At 37.6% G+C, this 23,311-nt stretch overlaps 2 protein-coding genes across 2 annotated transcripts in view; one reads left to right on the forward strand and one right to left on the reverse strand.

The window, feature by feature from the left end:
• Window positions 1-11,195, forward strand: part of LOC133519053 (uncharacterized) — a 28,749-nt gene extending 17,554 nt beyond the window's left edge. Inside the window, exons 2-5 of the mRNA XM_061852939.1 lie at window positions 5,204-5,316; window positions 8,092-8,239; window positions 8,886-9,042; window positions 9,491-11,195. Of these exons, the coding sequence (XP_061708923.1) occupies window positions 5,204-5,316; window positions 8,092-8,239; window positions 8,886-9,042; window positions 9,491-10,417 (1,345 nt within the window). The 3' untranslated portion in view covers window positions 10,418-11,195. The remainder of the gene's footprint in view (window positions 1-5,203; window positions 5,317-8,091; window positions 8,240-8,885; window positions 9,043-9,490) is intronic.
• Window positions 11,196-11,223: 28 nt separating this feature from the next.
• On the reverse strand, window positions 11,224-22,965 carry LOC133519052 (HEAT repeat-containing protein 3). Its single transcript, XM_061852938.1, has 8 exons — window positions 22,547-22,965; window positions 21,425-21,676; window positions 21,035-21,140; window positions 20,431-20,949; window positions 20,011-20,248; window positions 16,247-16,508; window positions 13,086-13,385; window positions 11,224-11,437 (listed from the first exon to the last, which is right to left on the reverse strand). Exons 1-8 carry the CDS (start codon window positions 22,676-22,678, stop codon window positions 11,327-11,329), a joined length of 1,920 nt encoding a protein of 639 aa, XP_061708922.1. The 5' UTR covers window positions 22,679-22,965; the 3' UTR covers window positions 11,224-11,326.
• Between the last annotated feature and the right edge of the window lie 346 nt (window positions 22,966-23,311).

A 23,311-nucleotide genomic window follows, 5' to 3' on the forward strand; every position in this document is an offset into this window, starting at 1 on the left:
TAATAGAAGCGGTGACTGACAGGATACCCAGGCAATACATCTTCGACAAGAAATACAAGATACAGTTACACGAAGAACCTCGTGAAGGACTTAACCCGAGAGAGCTGAGAATCTTCACGGATGGATCAAAGACAAGGTCAGGCACTGGCGCGGGAGTATTCTCAGAGGACCTAAACATACATATCTCAACACCACTAGGCGCCCACAACACAGTCTTCCAGGCGGAATGTATGGGCATCATAATGGCAGCACACGCAATCGTCTCAAGAAAAGTAGAGGACTACCCCATCCGCATACTCTCCGACAGTCGGTCAGTACTGCAAGCTCTGCAAAGTTATACTTTGACCTCAGGGCTAATCTACGAATGCCACAAGGCTCTGTCAGAGGTAAGCACCACCACCAGCGTAACTCTGCAGTGGATTAAGGGACACAGCAACTCGCGAGGGAACGATGCAGCCGACATATTGGCGAGAGGTGGCTCGGAACTGAGGGTGGCAGGACCGGAGCCAATCATACCTCTGCCTTATGCCTGGCTCCGGAACATGCTGAGACGCAACACCAAGGTAAAACACCAACAGTACTGGTCTAACCTAGGCACGTGCAGGCAGGCGAAGGAGGCCCTCCCGACAATCGACCCCGGTTTGTCGAGGAGGCTGAGACAGCTGAAGAGGCCACAGCTCCGGCTTTTGACTGGGGCCATAACCGGCCACGCCCCACTAAACAAACACCTATTAACCCTACGTGTTACAGATAGCCCCCTCTGCAGAGCGTGCATGGAGGAGGAGGAGACAGCCGCCCACGTCATTCTTGAATGCCCAGGGGTGGCAGAATACCGGGCACAATACCTCGGTTCCCCGGGGTCTCTCCCAGAAGTCGTCGGCAACATCAAGGGTCTGCTAGGCTTCCTGGTAGAGTTGGGTTGGCAGGAGTAGTGCCGTCAACCCACCATCACGCAAAATAGGCGCGAATTGCGACGTCGAGTTGCGGAAACCCAGCCCGCGAATACGAATAACGAATAACGAATAGTAGTGGATGAAATAACACGCCAAACGTGTCTGCCATCCTGAAATACTTTTCCGAATAGAGATATCGGTTCGTGTTAAAACGAAAGTGGACGACCGATTTACCGTCGATTAGTTCTAATTTTCTAAGGGTTAGAAGTTAGAAGCATTGTAGAATTTGTATGTAATTGGTTTTTCGCTCCTAAATCTTAATATAATAAAAATCAAACGAAGAGGCATAGCTATGGTTAATATATGTACATCAATTTATAATAAAAATATTTTCCATAATACCAATATTCAGAGTTTGTATGGAGAAGCGGTCGTCCCCTTTTACAGTCTAATAATTGTTCTACATAAGATACAATTCTGTTGTTGGGCTATTAGAGATATTTTTGACGCGTAGTCTGATACGCTACTTTTGATGCTGACTGTACCTAGTGTACCTACCTTACAGTATTTTCGAAAACATCAAACGTACATAATTTATGGTCACAATATTTTTTTTATTACAATATCCAAAGCTGTTCATATCCTTTATGAACAATTATTAAATTTAACTGAATGAAAAATGCTCATACACATTAATTAGCTCATGAGTACGTGGAATAGTTATAGTTCAAGACCGGGTCAATCTGGCTATCTGCACGACCTAGCGGATTTATTAATGTCATGCAGTTGCAACGATCTTATTCACATATCACACTAAATAACTAACCAATATAAGTTTGGTCCGGGATTAAACACGGTAGATACTGTTCTCGCAGTCAATTTACACAAGACCTAGCTCACAATAGAGTCAAATTGTTATGTGAATTGGCAAAGTTTGTTTACAGTGACTGCACGGCCGTGATTATGTCTGAGACGTTTATGCTATCAACGTTTTATTGCCGGCGATGATGACTGATTACGATAACACAAATGTAAAATGGGGCATAATGGACATGTTATGCGGTTGCAGTTCAATTCATAAGAGCACTGGTCTCTATCGCACTAATATGGAAAAGAGTGATAGAGAGACAATAGCGTTTCGTTTCGTTTTCTGCAAACGAATGTCCACTTGGCTCCCTCGGGCGTGAGATATGTAATAGTCCGTCTATATTTTTCTAGGCGCGACAAGCAAGAGGCGCCAGCTTATGTAACATAACGTAGGTAGCGTACTTATTTAACTAGGCACCAATATGTTAATGCAAATACTTAACTAACGCCATAGTTGGTCGCGATACAGGCGATAAATATATGATTCTCCCTACATAACACGACATTGAGGCAGGCAAATAAATTATTTGATTGATTGATATTTTCAGAAATCCTACATGGATTCAAAAGTTACGGATATTATTTATTCTGTGGTTACGGGATTTATTTTCGGAATTTAATCTCATGTTTATGACTATCAAGAGTTATTTAAGAACACTTATAATTTTATCGCTTGGTACGGTCACGGTCATAACAAACATGCAAACTTATCTTCACTTCATTCGAACGGCAAAGGACAAATACGTAGATATATCGAGGTACCTATTTATATATTTATAAACTAGTTAGGTACCTACACTTGAGTACCTACTTCCATGCCGCGCCCCCTTTTCGGTTTGCATGCATATATGCACAACACATTTCTATGTGAAAAGATCGTAATTTGGAAACTTTTTCTCGGCACATCAGTAGGTAAATCGCACCAATACTGATACAGGGCAATGGCCACTGAGGTGGGCATCCGTCACGGCACAATTGCGACCGCTCAAGTGGAATCAAGTGCACTAAACTCTGCTGTTGCGCCTACAGACATCCGCCGCGCGGGTAACTTTGTCACCAATGTCATTGGGTCCTTCGCATGTAAATAATACCAATGAAATCGCCTTTCAAATCCTCACTTGGTATTTGGGAGGTATAAATACTTAGGTATATATACACGGCAAAAATGGACTTAATTTTTGCCGTGTATATTTCATTGGTCTATCTATAGTCTAGATTCTAGACCGAGGGTCATGATGAAGAAGAATCTTGACGAATAAAAAGTGTGATATATACCCTGGGCTCCCTCAAATCCAACCAGGAAGGTGTGCTATGATGAAGAAGAGGATTAGTGTTCTTTTTAGAAAATTCGATTTTAATTAAAGCCAATGTCAATGCACATTTGTGCCAGTAGTAGACGTTATGTTCTCCAGGGTTTTGACAAATATGAGGATTTAGTACACAATTGGTACTGAATTTGTACTTACTTGTAAAAAATTGTACCTCTATAATTTGGGTGTACAGTCAGTCAAGAAAGTGGTTTACCACTTTTCGACTCTATTACTTGACAAATTTAGTCGAAAAGTGGTAAACCACTTGGCTGACTGTACAAGCCAAATGAAATCGTTGTGGCTGTAGAGCATCTCTCCAGCAACCCCTACTAAATTCCCATTTACGAGTATTATAGGCCCCAACTTTTCCAGCACATAAGAGGCTGGAATATTTTGTACTCGTGATTTTATTCCCAAATAAGTAAATTTAGTCTAATTAAATAGTTGCCAGGAAACTTGCAAATAAAGCCAACTCTTGGCATTGGTTGTATGCATCGTGATACTAAGGCCCGAAATAAGCAGAAGAGTTACATGAAAAGAATGATCATGAAAGGTACAAAATCGTGGTAACAGTATAAATTTCGCACTCATCAATTACGCAAAGAAAAAAATGACCTCAATGTGATCCCAGTAGGAGTTATATCATATAGGAGATATAATTTGCAAGTTTGATTTGATTCATCACAATGTATCGAATGAATACAAAATTTCAACCACATATAATATAATAGTCATCCGTAAATTAACATTGTAGGCACCAAGGCTCGGAAACCGGTTAAATTTCCAAACCGTTATCATGTACTTGGCGCAAAACCTTTTAATTTCGGTTTCACTCGAAAAACCGTTATTTTTAAACCGGTTTTTATGAAAACAGTTCTTGTCAAATTAACCGGTTTAGAGCAATAAAAACCGGTTAATTCCTATGTCGGTGTCTATGTTTACCTGGCACACCACCAGGCCGGCCGGCCGTTTCGTCGCTCATCCAATAAACCGTTTTTTTTGGATTACAATAAAGTTCTTAAAACGTTCGGGTTCTTATAAAAGTTCTGAGGAAAACCGAAATAAACCGGTTCCGAGCCTTGGCAGGCACAAAAACAATATTTTCTTAATAAGTAATAACAGATTAATTCGAGACGTCACAATACTCATAGCATAGAGAAATAAGAAGTAATAGATTGCTCACTCCATATTACTGGTTATAATATTAACGGAAAATCGTTGATCATTAGACTTTTTGTTTGCCGCGATATCTATTGTCGAGTAGCAGTACTGAGAGTTCCGCTACTCGATGCTAGATGTCGACTGCGTATATAATAAGCATTTTGGTACCAAAACTGATGTATGGAGTGATCACTCTATTACTTCTTATTTCTCTGTATTGTTTACGAAGACTTATCTATATAAGTCTCTATAGAACAGCTTTAATAATGCCTTTGTTACACCAAGTAATTACGTAAATACTTGCTAACTCAAGATGACGTGGCACCACGAAAATTATTCTTAACCCGAGTCACACTTCAAATAGCCTACTCTTTTGTTATAGTATATTATGTTTTACTTAAAACTCGAATACTTACATAAAACGTCTAATAATGGCCCCAAGGGAACAACAGGTTACTCATATTTCCCGCAATATGCACCCAACAATATCTACCTATCTTCGAATTTGGCGATACAGTAGATGAGTAGACAAATTGTTAAATCAATCAAAATTTCATTTATTGTTACCCACTTTGTGTAACAAATGAATTTAGTGATTAATACATTACTACTAAGTCACACTACACAATTAATTACACCTCCGTTTTGTAAAAAAAAAAAACAGAAGACAATTATATAGTTGTAGGGCGTTACAGCTCAGTAGGTATATCAAATACTATCCCCCTTATTCATAAACATTACTAAAGTTACGATGTCGCTGATCATCGTTTGTCCCTTTCCGACGTATTAGTATGATGGAAAGGGACGAACGATGATCAGCGGCATCGTAACTTTAGTACACGTTTATGAATAAGGGGGTATTAATATAGCCCTGTTCCTAACAGTAGGAGTACCTATTAGGTACACTTACAGGTTGACGATAATGATGATAGATCTGTATGAATATTGACGACGAACTTATCTTCTTTCCAGGTCACTCCGCTCGTTTATGAGAAAGAATAAGAAGAAGCAGTCGCAAGACAGCAAGCTCGACCAGCAGGTGAACGGCGACAGCAGTCCCGTGGTCTACCGCCGCGCGCTACAATGTAAGATGCACGTTCGGAAACTATGAATTGACAATAAAAGCTTGCCCTAACACCACTTGATCATTTTCATTACTAATTTATCCCATTAATGTTCAATGGCTATGCTTAAATAAACACTGGAAATTTAAATATGTTCCTATCTTTAGGATAGGTAAAAGCAATCGCAGAACATAAAACTCAATTAAACAGCAGGTGAACGGCGACAGCTGTTCCGTGATCTACCGCCGCGCGCTACAATGTAAACCACATGTATTATACATGCACGTTCCGAAACCTATGAACTGACAATAAAGCTTGCACTGACAGCAGGCGATCATTTTCATTAGGTACCCCATTAGCGCAACGCAAATAGATATACCTTAAGTTCTTCTATAAACATAAGAATCGTAACTTAAGTAAATTCCTATCGTCAAAAAGAAGAGCGTGAAGTCGAAAGTAGGCAAACTTAATCTTGTATTGAACCAGCATTTACCAAACTATGGGTCGCGACCGGCGCGACACCCATTGGTGGATCGCGAGAGAACATTTAGTGGGCCCTGAAATTTTGCGTGAGCGATGTTGCCTCCTTTTTAGTACGGTCAAGAAGTGGGTCGCTAATTTGGCATTTTTTGTTAGGTGGGTCGGAGCCGGAGCCCAGTCAACTTCGGGAACTACTGCCCTACACTAAATTTTGATACTTGATAGCAAAGAGTAAAATAAGTATACCGGGTGTGGCCTGTAACACGAGCAAAAAATTAAACTGTAGACTGTACTTCTCAAACTGTCTAACATTTGTTCAGCGGCTTTTAAAAATAACTTGTATTTTGATTTTTAGCTAGTTGAAGGTAACTTTTTTTTAGATTTTTGCTCATATTTCGAATATCTTTACGAATAGCATTATGATTACTACGGACAAAAGTTTTACCATAAAATTCCCGACAAATTTGGTGATGTTTTTACTGTACGATCAATATTTTAGGAACTACAGGATGTTTAAGTTAACAGAGAGATAAAAAATAGACGATTTAAGAAAACGTCGTTTTTAGGGTTCCGTAGCCAAATGGCAAAAAACGGAACTCTTATAGATTCGTCATGTCCGTCTGTCTGTCCGATTATGTCACAGTCAGTCACTTTTTTCCGAAACTATAAGAGCTATAACTGTTCAAACTTGGTAAGTAGATGTATTCTATGAACCCCATTAAGATTTTGACACATAAATAGAAAAAAAAAACAATACATTTTGGGGGTTCCCCGTACTTAGAACTGAAACTCAAAAAATCTTTTTTCATGAAACCCATACGTGTGGGGTATCTATGGATAGGTCTTCAAAAATGATATTTAGGTTTCTAATATCATTTTTTTCTAACCTGAATAGTTTGCGCGAGAGACACTTCCAAAGTGGTAAAACGTGTCCCCCCCCCCTGTAACTTCTACAATAAGAGAATGATAAACCTAAAAAAAAATATGATGTACAGATGTACAGTACCATGCAAACTTCCACCGAAAATTGGTTTAAGTTTAAACGAGACCTAGTAAGTAGTTTTTTTGTATACGTCATAAAATTAAAAAAAAAATCAAACCCATACGTGTGGGGTATCTATGGATAGGTCTTCAAAAATGATATTTAGGTTTCTAATATCATTTTTTTCTAATCTGAATAGTTTGCGCGAGGGACACTTCCAAAGTGGTAAAATGTGTCCCCCCCCTGTAACTTCTAAAATAAGAGAATGATAAACCTAATAAAAATATATGATGTACATTACCATGCAAACTTCCACCGAAAATTGGTTTGAACGAGATCTAGTAAGTAGTTTTTTTTAATACATCATAAATGGTACGGAACCCTTCATGGGCGAGTCCGACTCGCACTTGGCCACTTTTTTCGTATTTGTTCATCATATCTCAATTTTTTTGTTTAGAATAAGCAAGCTTAGTCCCCTGCCGATGAAATATAAAATCGATCGACAACATCATTAATAAACGGCAATTCGTAGACCTTATTGCAAAGTTACAAGTTCAGCAATGGTCTGTTGTTCAGCAATGTTCAGCAATGAGTGCATAATCAAACAAGGATTATATTATTATACAATTACATTCCTTTCCAGTTAAGTAGGTATCTAATTTATCCTGTTCTCATGCCTCTATACCAGTAGGTATTGCCCTTATCTAAAGTGGCGTCATTCTGAGTATACATAGCGAGTACTTGTGCAATAATGTAGGTGAGAGAGCCGTGTCCTCGATTATTTAAGTACATACATGTGATTCTTTACTGGCTACTAAACTAAACAAGAAATTACTAAATACCGTTGAAATTGAAACTGGCGATTCCCGGTTGCTCAGACAGGTAACGGCGACGGTGGTGTCGATCTCTCTCCTCGAAGACAAAAATAATATGCTATCACAACGAGGTCCACAGGAAAAAAGCTAATAGATTAATGGAAGACAGATACCTATACTTTTTCTAAACGAAACAAAAGAGTATCTTCGTAATGATTCGCATATGTGGCATTCAGTTAATGCACCTAAATAGTTAAATACCTGTTGAGGCGTGCAACAGCAGACTCTAAACGGAGCCGTAGTTTCCGATAACCCAACTTCGTAACTTCTATTGAAAAGGTTTTCAGACCGAGTGCGGCCTGATCCAACGCGTCAAGTTAATATACAGCCATCGTTACCTCTAGCGCCCGCAAAAATCCCTCTGCAAAAAGTTTGATAACCTATCTTCAGGACAAGAGTCCGGGTCGTTGCCCCTTTGACGTAAAATGACGACTTAGTAATTAGCTACATTCTGCACAGACACATCGACGTCAGGGGCGCGCAGCACCGTCGGGTCCCCGGAACACGCGGACCGCTACATCTACGGGGGCTCCATCACGCCGCTGCCGCGCTCGCGGTTCCAGGAGCGCCTGCGCAGCCCTAGCAACTATGAGGTCAACTCACTCAGGTATACGCATTTTCCTATGTTTCTAAATACAGATATTTCCTTAGATACCTACTGACGGACAAACGCAAAGAAGTTTCCAACTGAAATAATCAGCCAACGCTAACGAAAATAGCCATCTGTAATTTTCATATTTTTTTGAAGGCACCTTCCTTAGGTACACTAAACAAAGTAGAAGCAAATGTAAAAGTTATCTCAAATGTAGATATTTGCTAGAGTACAGCAAACAGAAGTTATACTGTATGTGTATAAGTTTGTGCCTTTCTGCTCTTTATCGTTGTCAAGTTTGCGTCCGTCGCCCTGCGCACTCACTGTGCTGTCGTACCTAAAGCGTAATTACGGTGTGTGATAACCTCCGTCGCTTTGTTGTAACTGAGAGTTCATCCCTTATATAACTTAACTGGACGATTCACGGCATACGTATTAGGTACCTAATAGAAAGCTTGGGATTATTATGCTATTCCTGGGGGCCTACCGCGAAAACCGAAATTCGCAAATTGTGCGGGGATCTGTCTCTTTTACTCTCACTGAGACGTAATTAGAGTGACAGAGAAAAATGCCCGCAACTGACGAATTTCGATTTTCGCGGTTATAGCCCTGTTGTAGGTGGAAGTTGTAAAAACCTAATCGTCACCGTTATATTTTGCAGTACGACACCCCGCATGGCTCGCAGCGAGGTGTCGGGCTCCCGGCTGAGCGTGGAGAGCACGAACCCATTTGACGAGGCTCCGATACCTCCCGTGCGTGCCTCCCGACGCAAGAAGAAACGTGCGCCGATGCCACCACAAGGCGCGGCCGATACCTCCGTAAGTTAACAACCCGCGCTAAATCCAAGACGATTTTCTAAATACTAGCGATAAGAGCAACAAGCCGATGGACGATACGCCGAAATGTCTCCTTAGTAGAGGAAACCCGGTGCTTGTGTACAGTGTACTACAATTGGTACGGCAAAGTCAAAAGGGAAAGTTCATTAGAATTTTAGCAATCTTGTATGTATATGGGTGTTTGTGGAGTGTACCACCGTAGCATCAGAACTAGTTACTTAATTTTTAAATGTCATTGTTTTGTTTTTTACTTTTGTGAGTAGGTACCCGTATAGGTTACATTTTTAAGCTCACTTTCAAATTAGAGAATGTTCTTGAAACAGAGAAAATCTTAATCGTTAAAGAAAATTAACATAATTAGTTGTTACCTAATAAGGAATGTACAATGGAATCGGAAGATAAATATTAACCATGTCATTTCCAATTGCAGGCAAGTAGCATAAACACCACATTGAACATCAGCGAAGTCGAAGAAAAAGCTCCAAAGAAAGATCCGGATTTGGAAGTCGAAGATGAAAACTTTAACGTCGAACTTAAAATAGTTGAGGACGAGGAAGTGAAATCCAACGATAAGAAAACAGAGAAACCTCCAGATGTCGTTCAAGACACAATTGTAGAAACCGTAAAAGATTCCACAACCGAAGCTGTCCATAAAGATACAACGATAGACATTTCAAACGAAACTACAGCTACAGAAACAATACAAGTTTCAAATAATAACTCAGTCACGGCACCCATTTTGACACATCAGGATTCTGACGATGTCGTGGTTAGGAGCGCAGAGAATGGACTACGTGAGACTAAATTGAGTAACGCGGATTCGGAAGGCGATATTCTTGATAAGGTATCATTCCCCAAAGTTGACATTACCAAATATAGAAGAAATTCCAGCGTCAACGAAGACGAAATTCGACTCAGAAGAGGTAACTTAGAAGATTACCATACACTCGCAAATAAGAGAAGCAAGAGTCTTACCAACACCTCGGACCCGGTCTACGTGGCATATGACATTAACCTTAACGAAAGCAGGTCCGACAGAGATCTAAATGGTAACGACGAGCCCCAAAAAGTAATTTGTAAACTCTATGACGAAGCGGTGAGAAAACAAAGTGTCGATAATTCTATTTCCAGTACTGAAAAAGAATTTATCGAAATCGATAGAGCTACAAGGGAGCTAGAAAGGGAAATCAGCAAGTTGAACTCTGCTTTAATAGACGATGAAGACATACTGGGTGCGCCTCGGTTGTCCGTCACTGATATAAAACGCAGATTTGACAACAATAATTCCTCGCCCCCTAATCCCATACCAAAGCCTAGAAGAAGCCATTATGGGGGTAATTCGCCTGACCACGTCTAAGATTAACAATATGTTTTTAATACTGTAAAACGCAGTAGTTAATTTGGTAAGTTGCTGCCAGTGGTCTTTTTATTCCCTGTAGTAATAGTCAATATAAGCCGTGAGATTGAAAATTAAACAATACAGGAGGCTGTTTTATAAATTCCTGGAAACTGCCTGCATAATACAAGTGAGGATCTCTTTCTAAAAAAAAGTTGAAGACACTGCGTTAATTAGAGATTAGATACATGCGTTTATAAAATGACTCCCCAGTAATTGCATCTACTGGTGAGCCGCGGATATACCGATTCTAGTTATTAGTTCTATTACTTGTAGGGACTAAATAGTGCCAGCTACCGGGAATAACTCTAATTTTTTAATACAACTACATTGGGGAAAGTAGTTACCGTGTATTTTATACACTTGCGATTATATGTCATATTTGTTACATTCAAATTACACGTTTTAAATGATTAGTTTTGGATCTCACATGTCTAATTCAGAATACAGTAGTTTGTATTGGTTAGAGAGGTGTGAACTACATATATCATAAGTAGTGAGAACACTGGCTGATGGTGGAAGTTTTGCCATAAATAATTATAGTAATATATCAGTGTAAGTGTAAGTTTTTCAATGTGATAATTTCATTTCCTATAAATAATTTTATTTATGTTTACTTATTAATAATGATAGGCTGATAGAAACACTTATTCTAGATTAAAACGTAATATGTTTATCAAAAACAAACTGTTTTTAATGTTGCTCGTTGTTTAATAAATTATTATTTTAATAGTGGTGATATAGTTATTTTAATTGAAACCAATAAATATGATTTACTTAGATAACTTTAATAAAGTTATACTATAAGTAGTAATTTTGTAAAATATATTGGACTATGTGTACACATATTTTTTATTGTATATAAACATTTCATAACTTACTAATTCTTCCTTTCTTATACTTAATAAATCTTGGTAAATTGGATGTGACAGTGCTGACGAGAACTTTATATTCCTTTGGAAGCTTCTTTTGCTGCCTTGCCTGAAATCACGCATTACTTTATATTTTTCCATTTAATATATCGTGTTTTTTATTTATACTCTAATTTAGTTGAAATTTAGATCACTAGCCAAATTTTGTAACATCACTTAAGAGGAGTGCAATATAGTATTTTATACGGTCGTCGTATAATAGAGAGCTTTTCAGTCGAGTACCGTGTCTACTCGGGTGTACTCGGCAAGCTTCGTTGTCCAAGTAACTTGGTAAGTAGTTTGGTATACGAAATCTTAATTCAACCATTACAGTCGACGAATTGAAAAACTATTTATTTTCATTATTTTACGTTCATAACTACTTAAGTATGGCCAACCATCCGAAAGTAACCATGCTCATGGTATCTTTTGACAAGAGTGCGAGGTCCCTACATGTAGGTGCAATTTCTCTTATAAAAATACTTACGTTGCGAGCAACACTACTAAGTAGACTGCGCATGGTAAACATATAGACATAGAAGTAATTTCTTGTACATTTTGCAACCGGTTCTCCGCCATTGATTTGATATAAAGTCAGTATATTTCGTGCCCCATACGTTACCACTTGATATATAACTTAGTTGGGTCATAGGCTCTGTCGCAAAGGTTTTGGCTGGTGAAATCAGAAATGTAATACAAAGCTTTTAATAAAAATAGTTTGCCATGAATTAAAAGCTTGTTTTATATTGATCAAAACGTAATATAATTAGTTTAAAATTTAGATTGCGTCTAAATTTACTACTTGTTTACTTTGGGATTGACGTTAGAAGCAAAAACGCGGCTGGATTGTGAAGAATTATACTTTACCAAAGGGATTAAAAATCAGTGTCACATTAATAAAATGGGTACAATCGTTTATTTGTATGAACCTACTTTATTAGAACGTTATTTTATCACCTGCAATTAGTTTTCTGACAAGTCAGTACTTCAGCTAATACCTTTCAAACTTAGGGTATTTTTCAGTGATACGCAAATTTTTGACTGCCATCCTACGAGTACGAGCAGTAAAACACGTATAGTTGCAGTTTGGCAGTACCAATGCACATGAATTATATATTTTAATAAAGATAAAAGATTCAGCTTTTATTTTATGTAAAATTCAACCATGTAAACATGAAAAATAAATAACCAGGGATCAAAATCACCTCGAACAGGTCGCGTATTTTTTGCCTGATTTTTTAAAACATTTTTTTGTATATTAAGCAAATTAAGTTTAATTATAATGTAAGTATGTAAGTAATTCAGCATTAAATAAGCTTTCAACTCATATATGAATAATAAGGCATCTTAACCTATAGCTTTTTTGTAAGTCATAGCCTTTTTGACAGAACTTAAGACCTGACTAAGTATACGGGTTGTTTGCGTTCAATTTGTGGCTTGGCGCTAATGACACTTTATTACTTCATTGTTTGAGTACAGGTCAACAATGTGAACATAACTAAAATAAATGAACACGCACCCGTACCCCCTGTTTGGGTATGCAACACACTAATAAACCTTAGTATGTTTAGTTATATAAATGTTTGAATGTTTGTTCCTCAATCATACAAAAACTGCTGGAACATATTGGGTTGAAATTTGGCATACAGATAAGAGTGTCAAAAAATTTCTACTTATAATAACGATTTTAGTTCGTAATATATATTACAATATCATACCTTGTTCTTGAGTACTGGTGATAAAGCATTTAATTTTTCTACAAGATTCAGTTTAGCAGCCAGTGCATCTGTTTCATCTTCTGAATATAAATCTATGATAGTATCTACTGCCTCCGCTAACACCCAGACTTCGTTCTCTTTATGTGCTTGCTCTAATATGAAGTCTGTGATGGTGCATATTACGTTTGCCGAAGCGTCGTTCAAGGTGTTCACCAATAGGAGCGCCAGCAATCCGATCATGCGGATCAGGTTGGATCGTATTTCGGGGACGGTACATTCGCGGATGCCTGTTAACATCATCTGAAAGTAAATATTGGTTGAGTATTTTTTTTATGGTAGAGGAAGCAAACGAGCAGACGGATCACCGGATGGTAAGCGATTACCGCCGCCCATGGACACCTGCAACACCAGAGGGGTTGTAAATGCGTTGCCGGCCTTTAAGATTTGAAGGTTGTATCGTAAATGAGTATGAATGTGGTCTTAAAAACAAGTATGTGGGAAACTAACGTTAGTATGTACACATTTTTTTACCGCAATGACTTTAATGCACCTTGTTATAGGGCTTTTACCAGCTACGAAAAAAAATGATTTTAGCAGCCTCTGTTTGAACTAGGGCTCGCGGTCGTGTCCGTGATTCGTGAACCCGTAGCCGTGCGCCCGGTTTCGTGTTTCACGGCAACGGTTTTCTGGTCCGTTCCACACGTGACATTCGGCTACGTGAAATTAGGGTACGTGAATCCGTGTAGATCCGTGTAGGCGTGATCACGGCTTCACGTATCTTAAGAACACGCCGGTTCGGTCCGCCCGCGACGTTGAGTGAAGATACGATGCGGTCTCTAAGATCTACGAATAAAAATGTATCGTGAGTTTTTTATTCATAGCTCTAATTCCGTTTCATTACTTTTGAATTAAAATTTATTTCCAATAGTAAGTCCTTTTAAATATTAATGAGTAATAAATGAATAGAACAAAACATTAATTACAATGAATAGCTACTTTAATAAACGGGTTGCTAAAATAATACCACAACACTGTGTGTCAGGAGACCAACTGTGATGTCAGGAGTAACTAATGACAATGAATGTGAGTTCAAAATTCTAAACTGCCCCCTCGGGATTAAATAAAAAATACCACGAATTGTAAAACAAAACATCGCGGTCACTTCTTTCAACTTCACGAACAAAAGGTAAAGCCCACAGCTACTTATGTATATTGTTTGTTTCATTTTGTCTGCACGTGCAACTGCACTTCTTATCTACAAAAAAAAAACCCGGTATGTTGGCTTAGCTTGTTAGTCATACAATAAAACACTCTAACAATAATATGTCATTATTACCTTCAATCTAGAAATGAACAGTACTCTTTAATGTGCCGAAAATCCGAAACTGATAAGAACTGCAGCTGCGTACTTTTTTTCCGTGGCCCCGTACATGTGTTTTTGTTGAATTTGTTTACCTGTATTACCTTTATCATATCTACCGAAGATTTGCAGAAATTTACCTTTTTGTTTCTTTGAATTAGGATTGCCTTGTTTATATTTAGGCTACGTTATATTCTTTGATAGTAGCAAGCTTTTACAAGTATGTTTCATTCATTTCATTAATACTTAACAGAATAAAATGTCTTCTTTTGATTTAATAATGACAACCAGTAGCACAGCGTTGCTTAAGTTCATAATTATAATGAAACTTACTACGAAGCTGATGGTCCCGGGTTCAAATCCTGGTAAGGGCATGTATTTGTGTGATGAGCATGGATATTTGTTCCTGAGTCATGGGGGTTTTCTATGTATTTAAGTATTTATAAATATTTATATATTATATATATCGTTGTATAAGTACCCTCAACACAAGCCTTATTGAGCTTACTGTGGGACTTAGTCAATTTGTGTAATAATGTCCTATAATATTTATTTATTATTATTATATTAGTGCAATGCAACGAGCAGGTCGCTAGTTTTGACTAAAATCAATAGCTGGTTATACAAAAAACAGAAAAACCCCAAATTATTTAGATATAACCATTATATTCAAATCGATGCAAAAAATACAATTTAAGTTTAATTCACACGTAAATGTTTGTCCGACGAACGTCCCGTATTCAATATACTAAGTGGTCACTCAATTCAATAATACCTAGTCCTTATTTATTTTTCTCCCGGGCGTGTCGAACCTACGAGACGTGCGATAAGTACCTATCCAACGGAACCGAGCCCGAAGCTGCGCACACGAACGCAGGTACGGGCTACGTATCATGGCGTGTCACGGTCACGGCGTGTCACGTGAATCCGGACGCGAACGCACGTACGAGGTACGTACCTTGCCGTGTTCGTGAAATTCGTGATCTTAGTACCGCCGGGCTTAAGAACCCGTAGCTACGGATCGGCGTGTATCACGGATATCAGGAGCCCTAGTTTGAACATGGGTAGTTAGTATACTTGTGTTGTGTGTTCCATCTAAACTTTGAAAGAAGATGAGTCCTATAGAGGACAGTTATTCATGCGTTTTGCCAAAGAGAAATTGAAATAGAGATGGATCGTCAAAGAAAACTTTGAAACCACAGTAAATTTACTGCCATCTTTCGACACGTTCTAAAAGTTTAAATCATGTGTCGAAAGGTGGCAGTAAATTTACTGTGGCTACAAAGTTTTCTTTGACAATCCACCTCTATTTCAAATTCTCTTTGGTTTTGCTACGACAATGTATACCTCGTGCGTCGCATGATGGCCTCTATGACAGTTCCTTCAAGTCTCTTTTTGGTCAGGTTAATTTAAAATGTGTACAAATATTTTACGAGACAACTAGTCCATATATAAATGAACTGTCACAGGGACCATCATTCGACGCGAGAGGTTTAAATAAATATCTACCAAATAATTAATAGAATCAGGCGTTACTTTGCGGAAATCCATGCTAATTAAAGCAAGAAATATTACTTTGCTAATCCGCGAGAAAATAACGTGTTAGTCAATCAGTGATAACCCGTTATACTTACTTGCGTATTTTTACATGCAATTAATGTTCCCACCCTCCTACCGCAAAAATAAATAAGCAAATAAATATAACAACCCACCACCAAAAGTACAAAACTCAAAATAGACACGTGTTTCGCATCTCTTTGAGGCATCCTCAGGAGGAGTTTATATATAATATAATATCTACCTCCAAATCAGACACCGCTAAGTCACTGAATAGAACATTATCAGTGTTTCCATTCTCCCTGAGCTTTATTTTATCTAACGACGCTCTCATGACGGCCGTGGCTGACTCCAAGAGGACAGCGTCCGAGTTCTGTTTGAAGACCATCTTGCCCGCCTCCACCCAAAGCCTATATACGCCGTTTACCCCACCAAGGTTCTCTATTGGTAAACTTGATAACATATTGTTGACGCATAGTAGAGATCGTGTTTGTAGATTTTGAAGTCTGGAAAAGAAAACCATCGTGTTTTATTTTGGTAGTATTAACGGCACCAATCATGAGCCATTTAAGAGAAAATTAGGAATATTTTTGATATTAGAGTGATACCTGTAATTTCTACCGCTTTGCACGTAAAATGTTGAATGTCCTATTTGTCATTTATGATTTCGACGGGTTTAATGAATAACCACTGCATTTGGTTTCAACGTAATTGACAAATGAAAACTAGGTTTTTTTTACTCAAGTCATGGACAGTATGGCACCATTTATTTTAAAACAAACGGAAAATAATGAAACACCAAACTTAAGCAGCTCTAAACTTCTTGTTAATGTTAAACTTTTACCAGTGTTTAAAAACTGATGTTAAGTACAGTACCGGAAAAAATCTATCATATTGTGACCTCCCGAACACCAGTACCAAGTCGAATTCCCACTCACCTCTCTACCGAGCTCTAAAGCTTATTAACGGCATATTGACCCAGGACGATTCATTAGACCTATTTTCGACTACTGAACCGAGATTCTTAGCCACAGCCGGGCGCTACCTCGAGGCTATAGTCGCCCCGAGCACCATTAGCACTAATTAGATAATATGTAGGTACTTATATTTAAATTCTGACTAACTGTTTTTGGTAGTAATTTATTGTAATTTATTATAGCTATGTTATAATTCAATTCTTATATTCGTATGTGTCATGTCTGGTGTATACTGTAAGTGACATTATAAAAATAAATAATAATAATAATAAATAAATAATAAATTTTTCTGTAAAATATTTCAAATTAGATGAAACCAACAACTGATTTTTTTGTTAACTAATCAAAAAAGGTTATATTGATTTATTCTCAACCAATTATACGCTAACAGGCCGCTACATATTTCGAAATTCAATTTGATCTCTTTTTTTTGGAATTTAGCGTCCGTCACTAGTAGTATTTAAGTCGATAAAAAACGGAATATCGTGCTAATTCATAATCATATTTGTAAGAAATATCAGTTCCGTCATGGGGAGACCTCGTGGAAATAAAAACTTAACAGTAGCTATACAAGAAGCAATTATAAATGGCTATAGAATTGGCTTCACACAATCGACGCTGGCTAAGCAATTTCAAGTTCATCAGTCTACTATATCGAAGGTCTGGAAACGGGAAAAAGCTCACGGAGGTGTCAAAAGGCCCAACAGACCTGGTCGCCCACGCTGTACATCAAGTTTGGTAGACCGCAACATTTTGCGAATAGCTACACAATCCACGACTCACGGCGAGCGACATTATGCGGGAAATATCGTGTGGAAATTCAGTTTCTGTGTCCGTACGTACTGTAAGAAATCGCCTGATGTATGGTGGACTTCGTGCTCGTCGTCCTGCAAAGAAACCACTGATTTCCAAGAAAAATCGAGCAGCTAGAAAAAAAATATGTGAAAGAACATCTTTCTTGGACTGCGGAAATGTGGGAAAAGGTAATCTGGAGCGATGAATCCAAGTTTTTACTGTTCGGAACAGATGGAATTACCTACGTACGACGTCCCGATAATGCTCGCTATGACCCCAACTATCAGCTCCCTACAGTCAAACACGGCGGCGGCTCCCTTATGGTGTGGGGCTGTTTCAGTGCAAGTGGAGTTGGTCCTTTACATCGAATTAACGGCATTATGACGAAGGAAGTTTGTGAAGGAATATTACAAAATGTGTTGCTTCCCTGGGCACGCCAAAATTTCGGCAGAGCGTTTATGTTTCAGCAAGATAATGACCCGAAATATTCGTCTAATCTTGTTAAACAATGGTACAAAAAACGTAGAGTGAGGGTTTTGGAATGGCCCAGCCAAAGTCCGGACTTGAATCCTATAGAAAAGCTATGGAAGGAGCTAGGTCGACGTGTGAGTGCAAGAAATGTCAACGAAAGATTTGAACAATTAAAGGAAGAGTGGGAACGCATTCCAAGTTCTTTCCTCGCGATGTTGATTGCATCACTGCCCCGAAGATGCCAAGCTGTTCTTGATGCAAAGGGTTTCAGTACCAAGTACTAATCTAATATTTTGATTTTCAGTGTAGTCTGTAATTTTTGTTATTTTCTTTATTAATAAACCACTTTTACCTATATTTTGAGTATTAGTTATTTTACTACGTATATGATTTTACTCTCCATCTCCATCTAAAGGACTTTCACATGATAATCGTTTAGGCAGCCTTAGTCGTTCTCATAAAAATATACTTTAAAAAACACAAATATGAGATTATTTTTCGCTACTGTACTTATTTTACAGTCATACCAAGCTAAGTTGGCAGCGATTTTGATAGCCCAGCCTGTGCAAGTGTTAAGTAAACGTCATAATTTCATAGTTGTTTGACGTTTAAAATAACATTTGCCATGTTTGGGCTATCAAAATCGCTGCCAACTTATCTTTGTCTGACTCTACAGGATTTGTGGATAGGTGCGTTCGATTTCTTCCAATTATAGGAGTTGCCAACTTTGAAATGAGAACAAAGTCTTAAATTACATTTACTTAAATGTATTGTATTTGTTTTCTTGATAAAACTAACCTATGTTCTTCCTTGAGACTCAAGCAATTTTCATACCAAATACAACAATCCTTTATTTAAATCGGTCCAGAATCAATCGTACATAATACCATTCTATTCACACACCCTTGACCAAGGAGTTAGGAGATACAACCTTATAAAGTTTTTTTTTTCACTCATGCAGAAATCTTTATAGGGCTGTATCTCCTAAACCGTGCGTCGTAGCGCAAAAATAATCAAATTTTCGTTCCCCTTTCGAACTCTGAAGTAATATTTAACAAACACAAAAAAGACAAGAAAAAAAGCATAATTGCAGAATTTTGCTTATAGGTTTTTTAAGGTTGAATGCCAAGACGTGCCATAATTTGACGTTTAAAAGCAAAAGAAGGTTGCCCTACAGGCCTAGGTGTGTAAGGCTGTATGAAATTCCTTTACATATCATCTTCACTCATCGCACCTAATATGTGGTATTTCCGGACTTAATTTGAAGTAAGTCATGTCAACATTTCATTACAAGTTTGAGAAAGTAAATTTTATGACCTCTGAACGGAATGGATACAAAGCGGCAAATAATATATTTTATTTTTAATTCGCTACTTGGGACATATTACTACTACTACTAAAAGATGTCACACATTCAATTCAGAGACAAACTAGAGTCGGGGTACTATTTCCGTATCATTCGATACAAACTAACATGTGAGATATGTCAAAATTGTATGCAATTAACATTTCATTTCGAACAAAAAGGCATCTCAACTGATATAGAGGGCAAATCGAATTGCTTTTTTTTCAGACATGTTCCAAATTTGAATGTCATAACCAAATCGATTTAGATGTAGTTATGAAGCAATCAAAACATTATCACAGATAAGAAATTTGTTGTAATAAAACAGTTTATTGTAATGTTGGCCATTATATACGGATTTCAAAGGCATCATAGAGGGTTTATGATATTATGTGTGTAGATAAAGTAATAAGTACTTACTTTTTACAGAGTAATTCTGAGCCCTCATAATCTTTCAATATCATCAACACATTTTCAGCAGGTAATTGCGTTTTTGCCCACACCTTGTCAAATATCTCCAGTGACACCAGGGCCTCCAAAATTTCAGTTGGTAATTTATCTTCAGGCAACATAGTTTCATCGCCATTACCATTCAGGTCATCATCAGGCAGGTCTTCACTGTCGGATGACTCCCCACCATCCACAGAGTCTTCTGCATCTGAAGTAAGAAAAAAACATTATAAACCTCTAATTGGACCTACAATCACATTAGATCTTCATGGAAGTATTGATATCATATGTACAATAATATTTTTATTATTGTTGCTAAGAATGCTTAAACTAGAACAAATGTTTTTATAATACATTGTGATGCCTAAACAAACCGCAAACCAAGCTTACCTTCACTAGAACAAATATTGGCCACAATCTCCACAGCACTCTGCTGTGCATCCAACATTTGTGCGACAGATTTTATGTGATTTTCCAATGCTTGAGCAACTTTCCCTTTTGGTGCTGTAATCTTACCAGCTCCATCAGGCAATGGCACATTACTAGAAAGCTGGTTACATGCAGCTCTGTGATCTACAGAGAGAGTATTGGCCAGAATCGCAATAATCTGGTGAATAACATTACCAGGCAGACTGGTTATATTTCCACCGCATGTGTTTATAGTAACTCCGGCAGCGAGAGTCTTCACTAAAAGCATTGCAGACTCATTGCTATCTAATGAAAGTAACTCCTGTATCTGCTTTTCTGAGTTAAACTTTATTTTCTCCATAGCTTGGGGATTATCTTCTACAACTACTATAAGACACTGTAACACTGCAGTTACAATGTCATTACCAAAAGTTGTCAAATCCAGGTATCTGGGTAATATGTCTAATATTCTTGACTGTCCAAGGTACTTGATAGCTAGATCTGCAAGAAAGACAAATTATTGTTTGTATCGTCAAGATAGAATCACAAATACCCATTCAAAGAAATTGTAAATATCTTAGAATACCTGAGCTTTCACACAGGTTCCAAAGCAGGTTAATACACTGAATAATGGTATCCATATCCTCATCTTTAGAGGCTGAACTGGACTCTGGTGTAAAGGATTCTGCATGCTGAAAAATATATAGGGTATGTCTAATAAATTGTAACCAATAGGGTTCTTAAACTGATTATAAACAGATTTAGAAAAAAATGTTTATTTTTATACACTGTTCAAATGTTTTAAATAAATTAATATTTAATGGGATCATTGTTTTATTTTATTTTATTAATGGCTCAATAAAAAATGGCAATGATTGATATTTGAAAATGTGCAAAATATTATAATAAAAATTAAAAAATATTACAAATACATCTGGATTGGTTGGATCGGACACTAAAATGCAAAACTGTGTACCTCATGGAAGTAACATATTAGTGTGGTCATGGCATCTTGTTCAAGGAGTCCCTCACAAGCCTCATGTCCCGCAGCAGAGAAGTTGCGCAGAGCTCCAGCAGCTGCATTCCTGACAGAACTGGCCTGATCTAGCAACAGTGGAGCTACCACTTTGATCAGACCTTTATTTAGAACAAGTTCAATGTTTTCCGCAGTTTCTATTAACATGGCGAAGGTCTGAAGGCCACAATATTTCTCTTCCACATTGGCTGTCTGTAATTTAATAACAATCTAATTTAAAAACAATGGAACAAATTAAATTATTATTTTAAATATTTTGATTCTTCAGCTCAAAATGATGGAAGACTTAGGTCTCTCTTAGGATATTTTTGCCTTTTCCAGTTACATCTTACAGGTTAATCACACTTGTTATTCCCTACATGCATACAGGGAGTAATAGCTGAGTGGCATTGCACCGAAGGGAGTAATAGACTTTTATCATTACACAGAAATTATATTATTTATTTGTTTATTTATTTAATCTTTCTTTATTGCACAAAAGAAAACCTTATAGTACAAAAGGCAGACTTAATGACATAATTATAGCTTCTATATAGATTTTGCTATAAAATTTCTGGTTAAGTTTATTTTTAGAATAATAAATATTTATTTATACTAAGTCGGTGGCAAACAAGCATACGGCCCACCTGATGGTAAGCAGTCTCCGTAGCCTATGTACGCCTGCAACTCCAGAGGAGTTACATGCGCGTTGCCGACCCTAAACCCGCCCCCCCTCGTTGAGCTCTGGCAACCTTACTCACTTAAACTTAAACTACTTACTTACTTTTGGCTTAAATAACTATCATAGGGACATTCTTACACAAATTGACTAAGTCCCATGGTAAGAAGAAAGATCAGGAAGGAAGGAAGGAAGCTATTTAGTTACATAGGGCTCTTTTAATCTTATTTTATAATCTATAGTATTCTGTGGAACTTAACAAAAAATATAGTAATATAACAGAGTAAAATATCATCAATATTGGTAAATGTGGTTCTAAAACGAATATGTATATAAATGGCGATTGAAAGAGCATATAAATTATTGTTGGAGATAAGAGACGATAAAATAATTTGTATTCTAACCTGTAACTGATCGAGGATAGTTTGAACTACATTTTCTTTCGAATCCACCATCACTTCTTCTTCTTCATCGGAATTCTCAGCAACTACATTCTGCCTGACTTTCGTACGCTTGGGTTTCCTTATTTTACCCATGTTGTTAATTTAAAAAGCAGGAATCTTTGTTGGCCTGGAGGTTAGCAGTGTTGACACCAAGCCATGCGTACTTTTAGACTTTGACAACTATGATATGACAATGACATCCCAGACGCGTATTATCTTTGGAAATATTTTTCACATTTTTTACAAATATTTATTACGGGAACCAAAAGCAGAAGCAAGTCAGAAGTTTGAGTAATATCACAAAATAAATAATAGTACTACCGTACAGAAATGGCACTTCCTACAAAACCGAAGTTTGACTGACAGCGATTCAGGGACGAATTATGCTGTCCCTTTCTAATGTATGGCACTATACCTATCGGCCATTTAGGGTTCTCAAAATTCAAGTAATTTTGTTATCTGTGGTCACGTCAAGTTGTGTCAACTCTAATAATTGCTCGCTGTCATTGCAATGCTGAGTTGATGGCAACACAGTAGAAATCTGAGAAAAACAAAAATACGCCTTTGTCATTTCATGTCATGTTAAAAAAAAAAACATTTCATGTCATGCTACTAGATGGCGCAAGGCGCAAACATTAGGAATTTAGGATTTAGGACATTAGGACCAATAGGACCTGGGGGCCTACCGGGAAAATCGAAATTCGCAAATTGCGGGGATCTTTCTCT

This window comes from Cydia pomonella, chromosome 6, assembly GCF_033807575.1.
Source record: "Cydia pomonella isolate Wapato2018A chromosome 6, ilCydPomo1, whole genome shotgun sequence".
Classification (NCBI taxonomy): Eukaryota; Metazoa; Arthropoda; class Insecta; order Lepidoptera; family Tortricidae; genus Cydia; species Cydia pomonella.

Bases quoted from the DNA above. Each gene is read 5' to 3' on its own strand.
- LOC133519052 (XM_061852938.1), bottom strand. From the start codon at position 22,678: ATGGGTAAAATAAGGAAACCCAAGCGTACGAAAGTCAGGCAGAATGTA. The intron at 21,677-22,546 runs GTTAGAATACAA...ATTAAATTACAG, and splicing joins CTATCCTCGATCAGTTACAG to ACAGCCAATGTGGAAGAGAA. The intron at 21,141-21,424 runs GTACACAGTTTT...TATATTTTTCAG, and splicing joins TAATATGTTACTTCCATGAG to CATGCAGAATCCTTTACACC.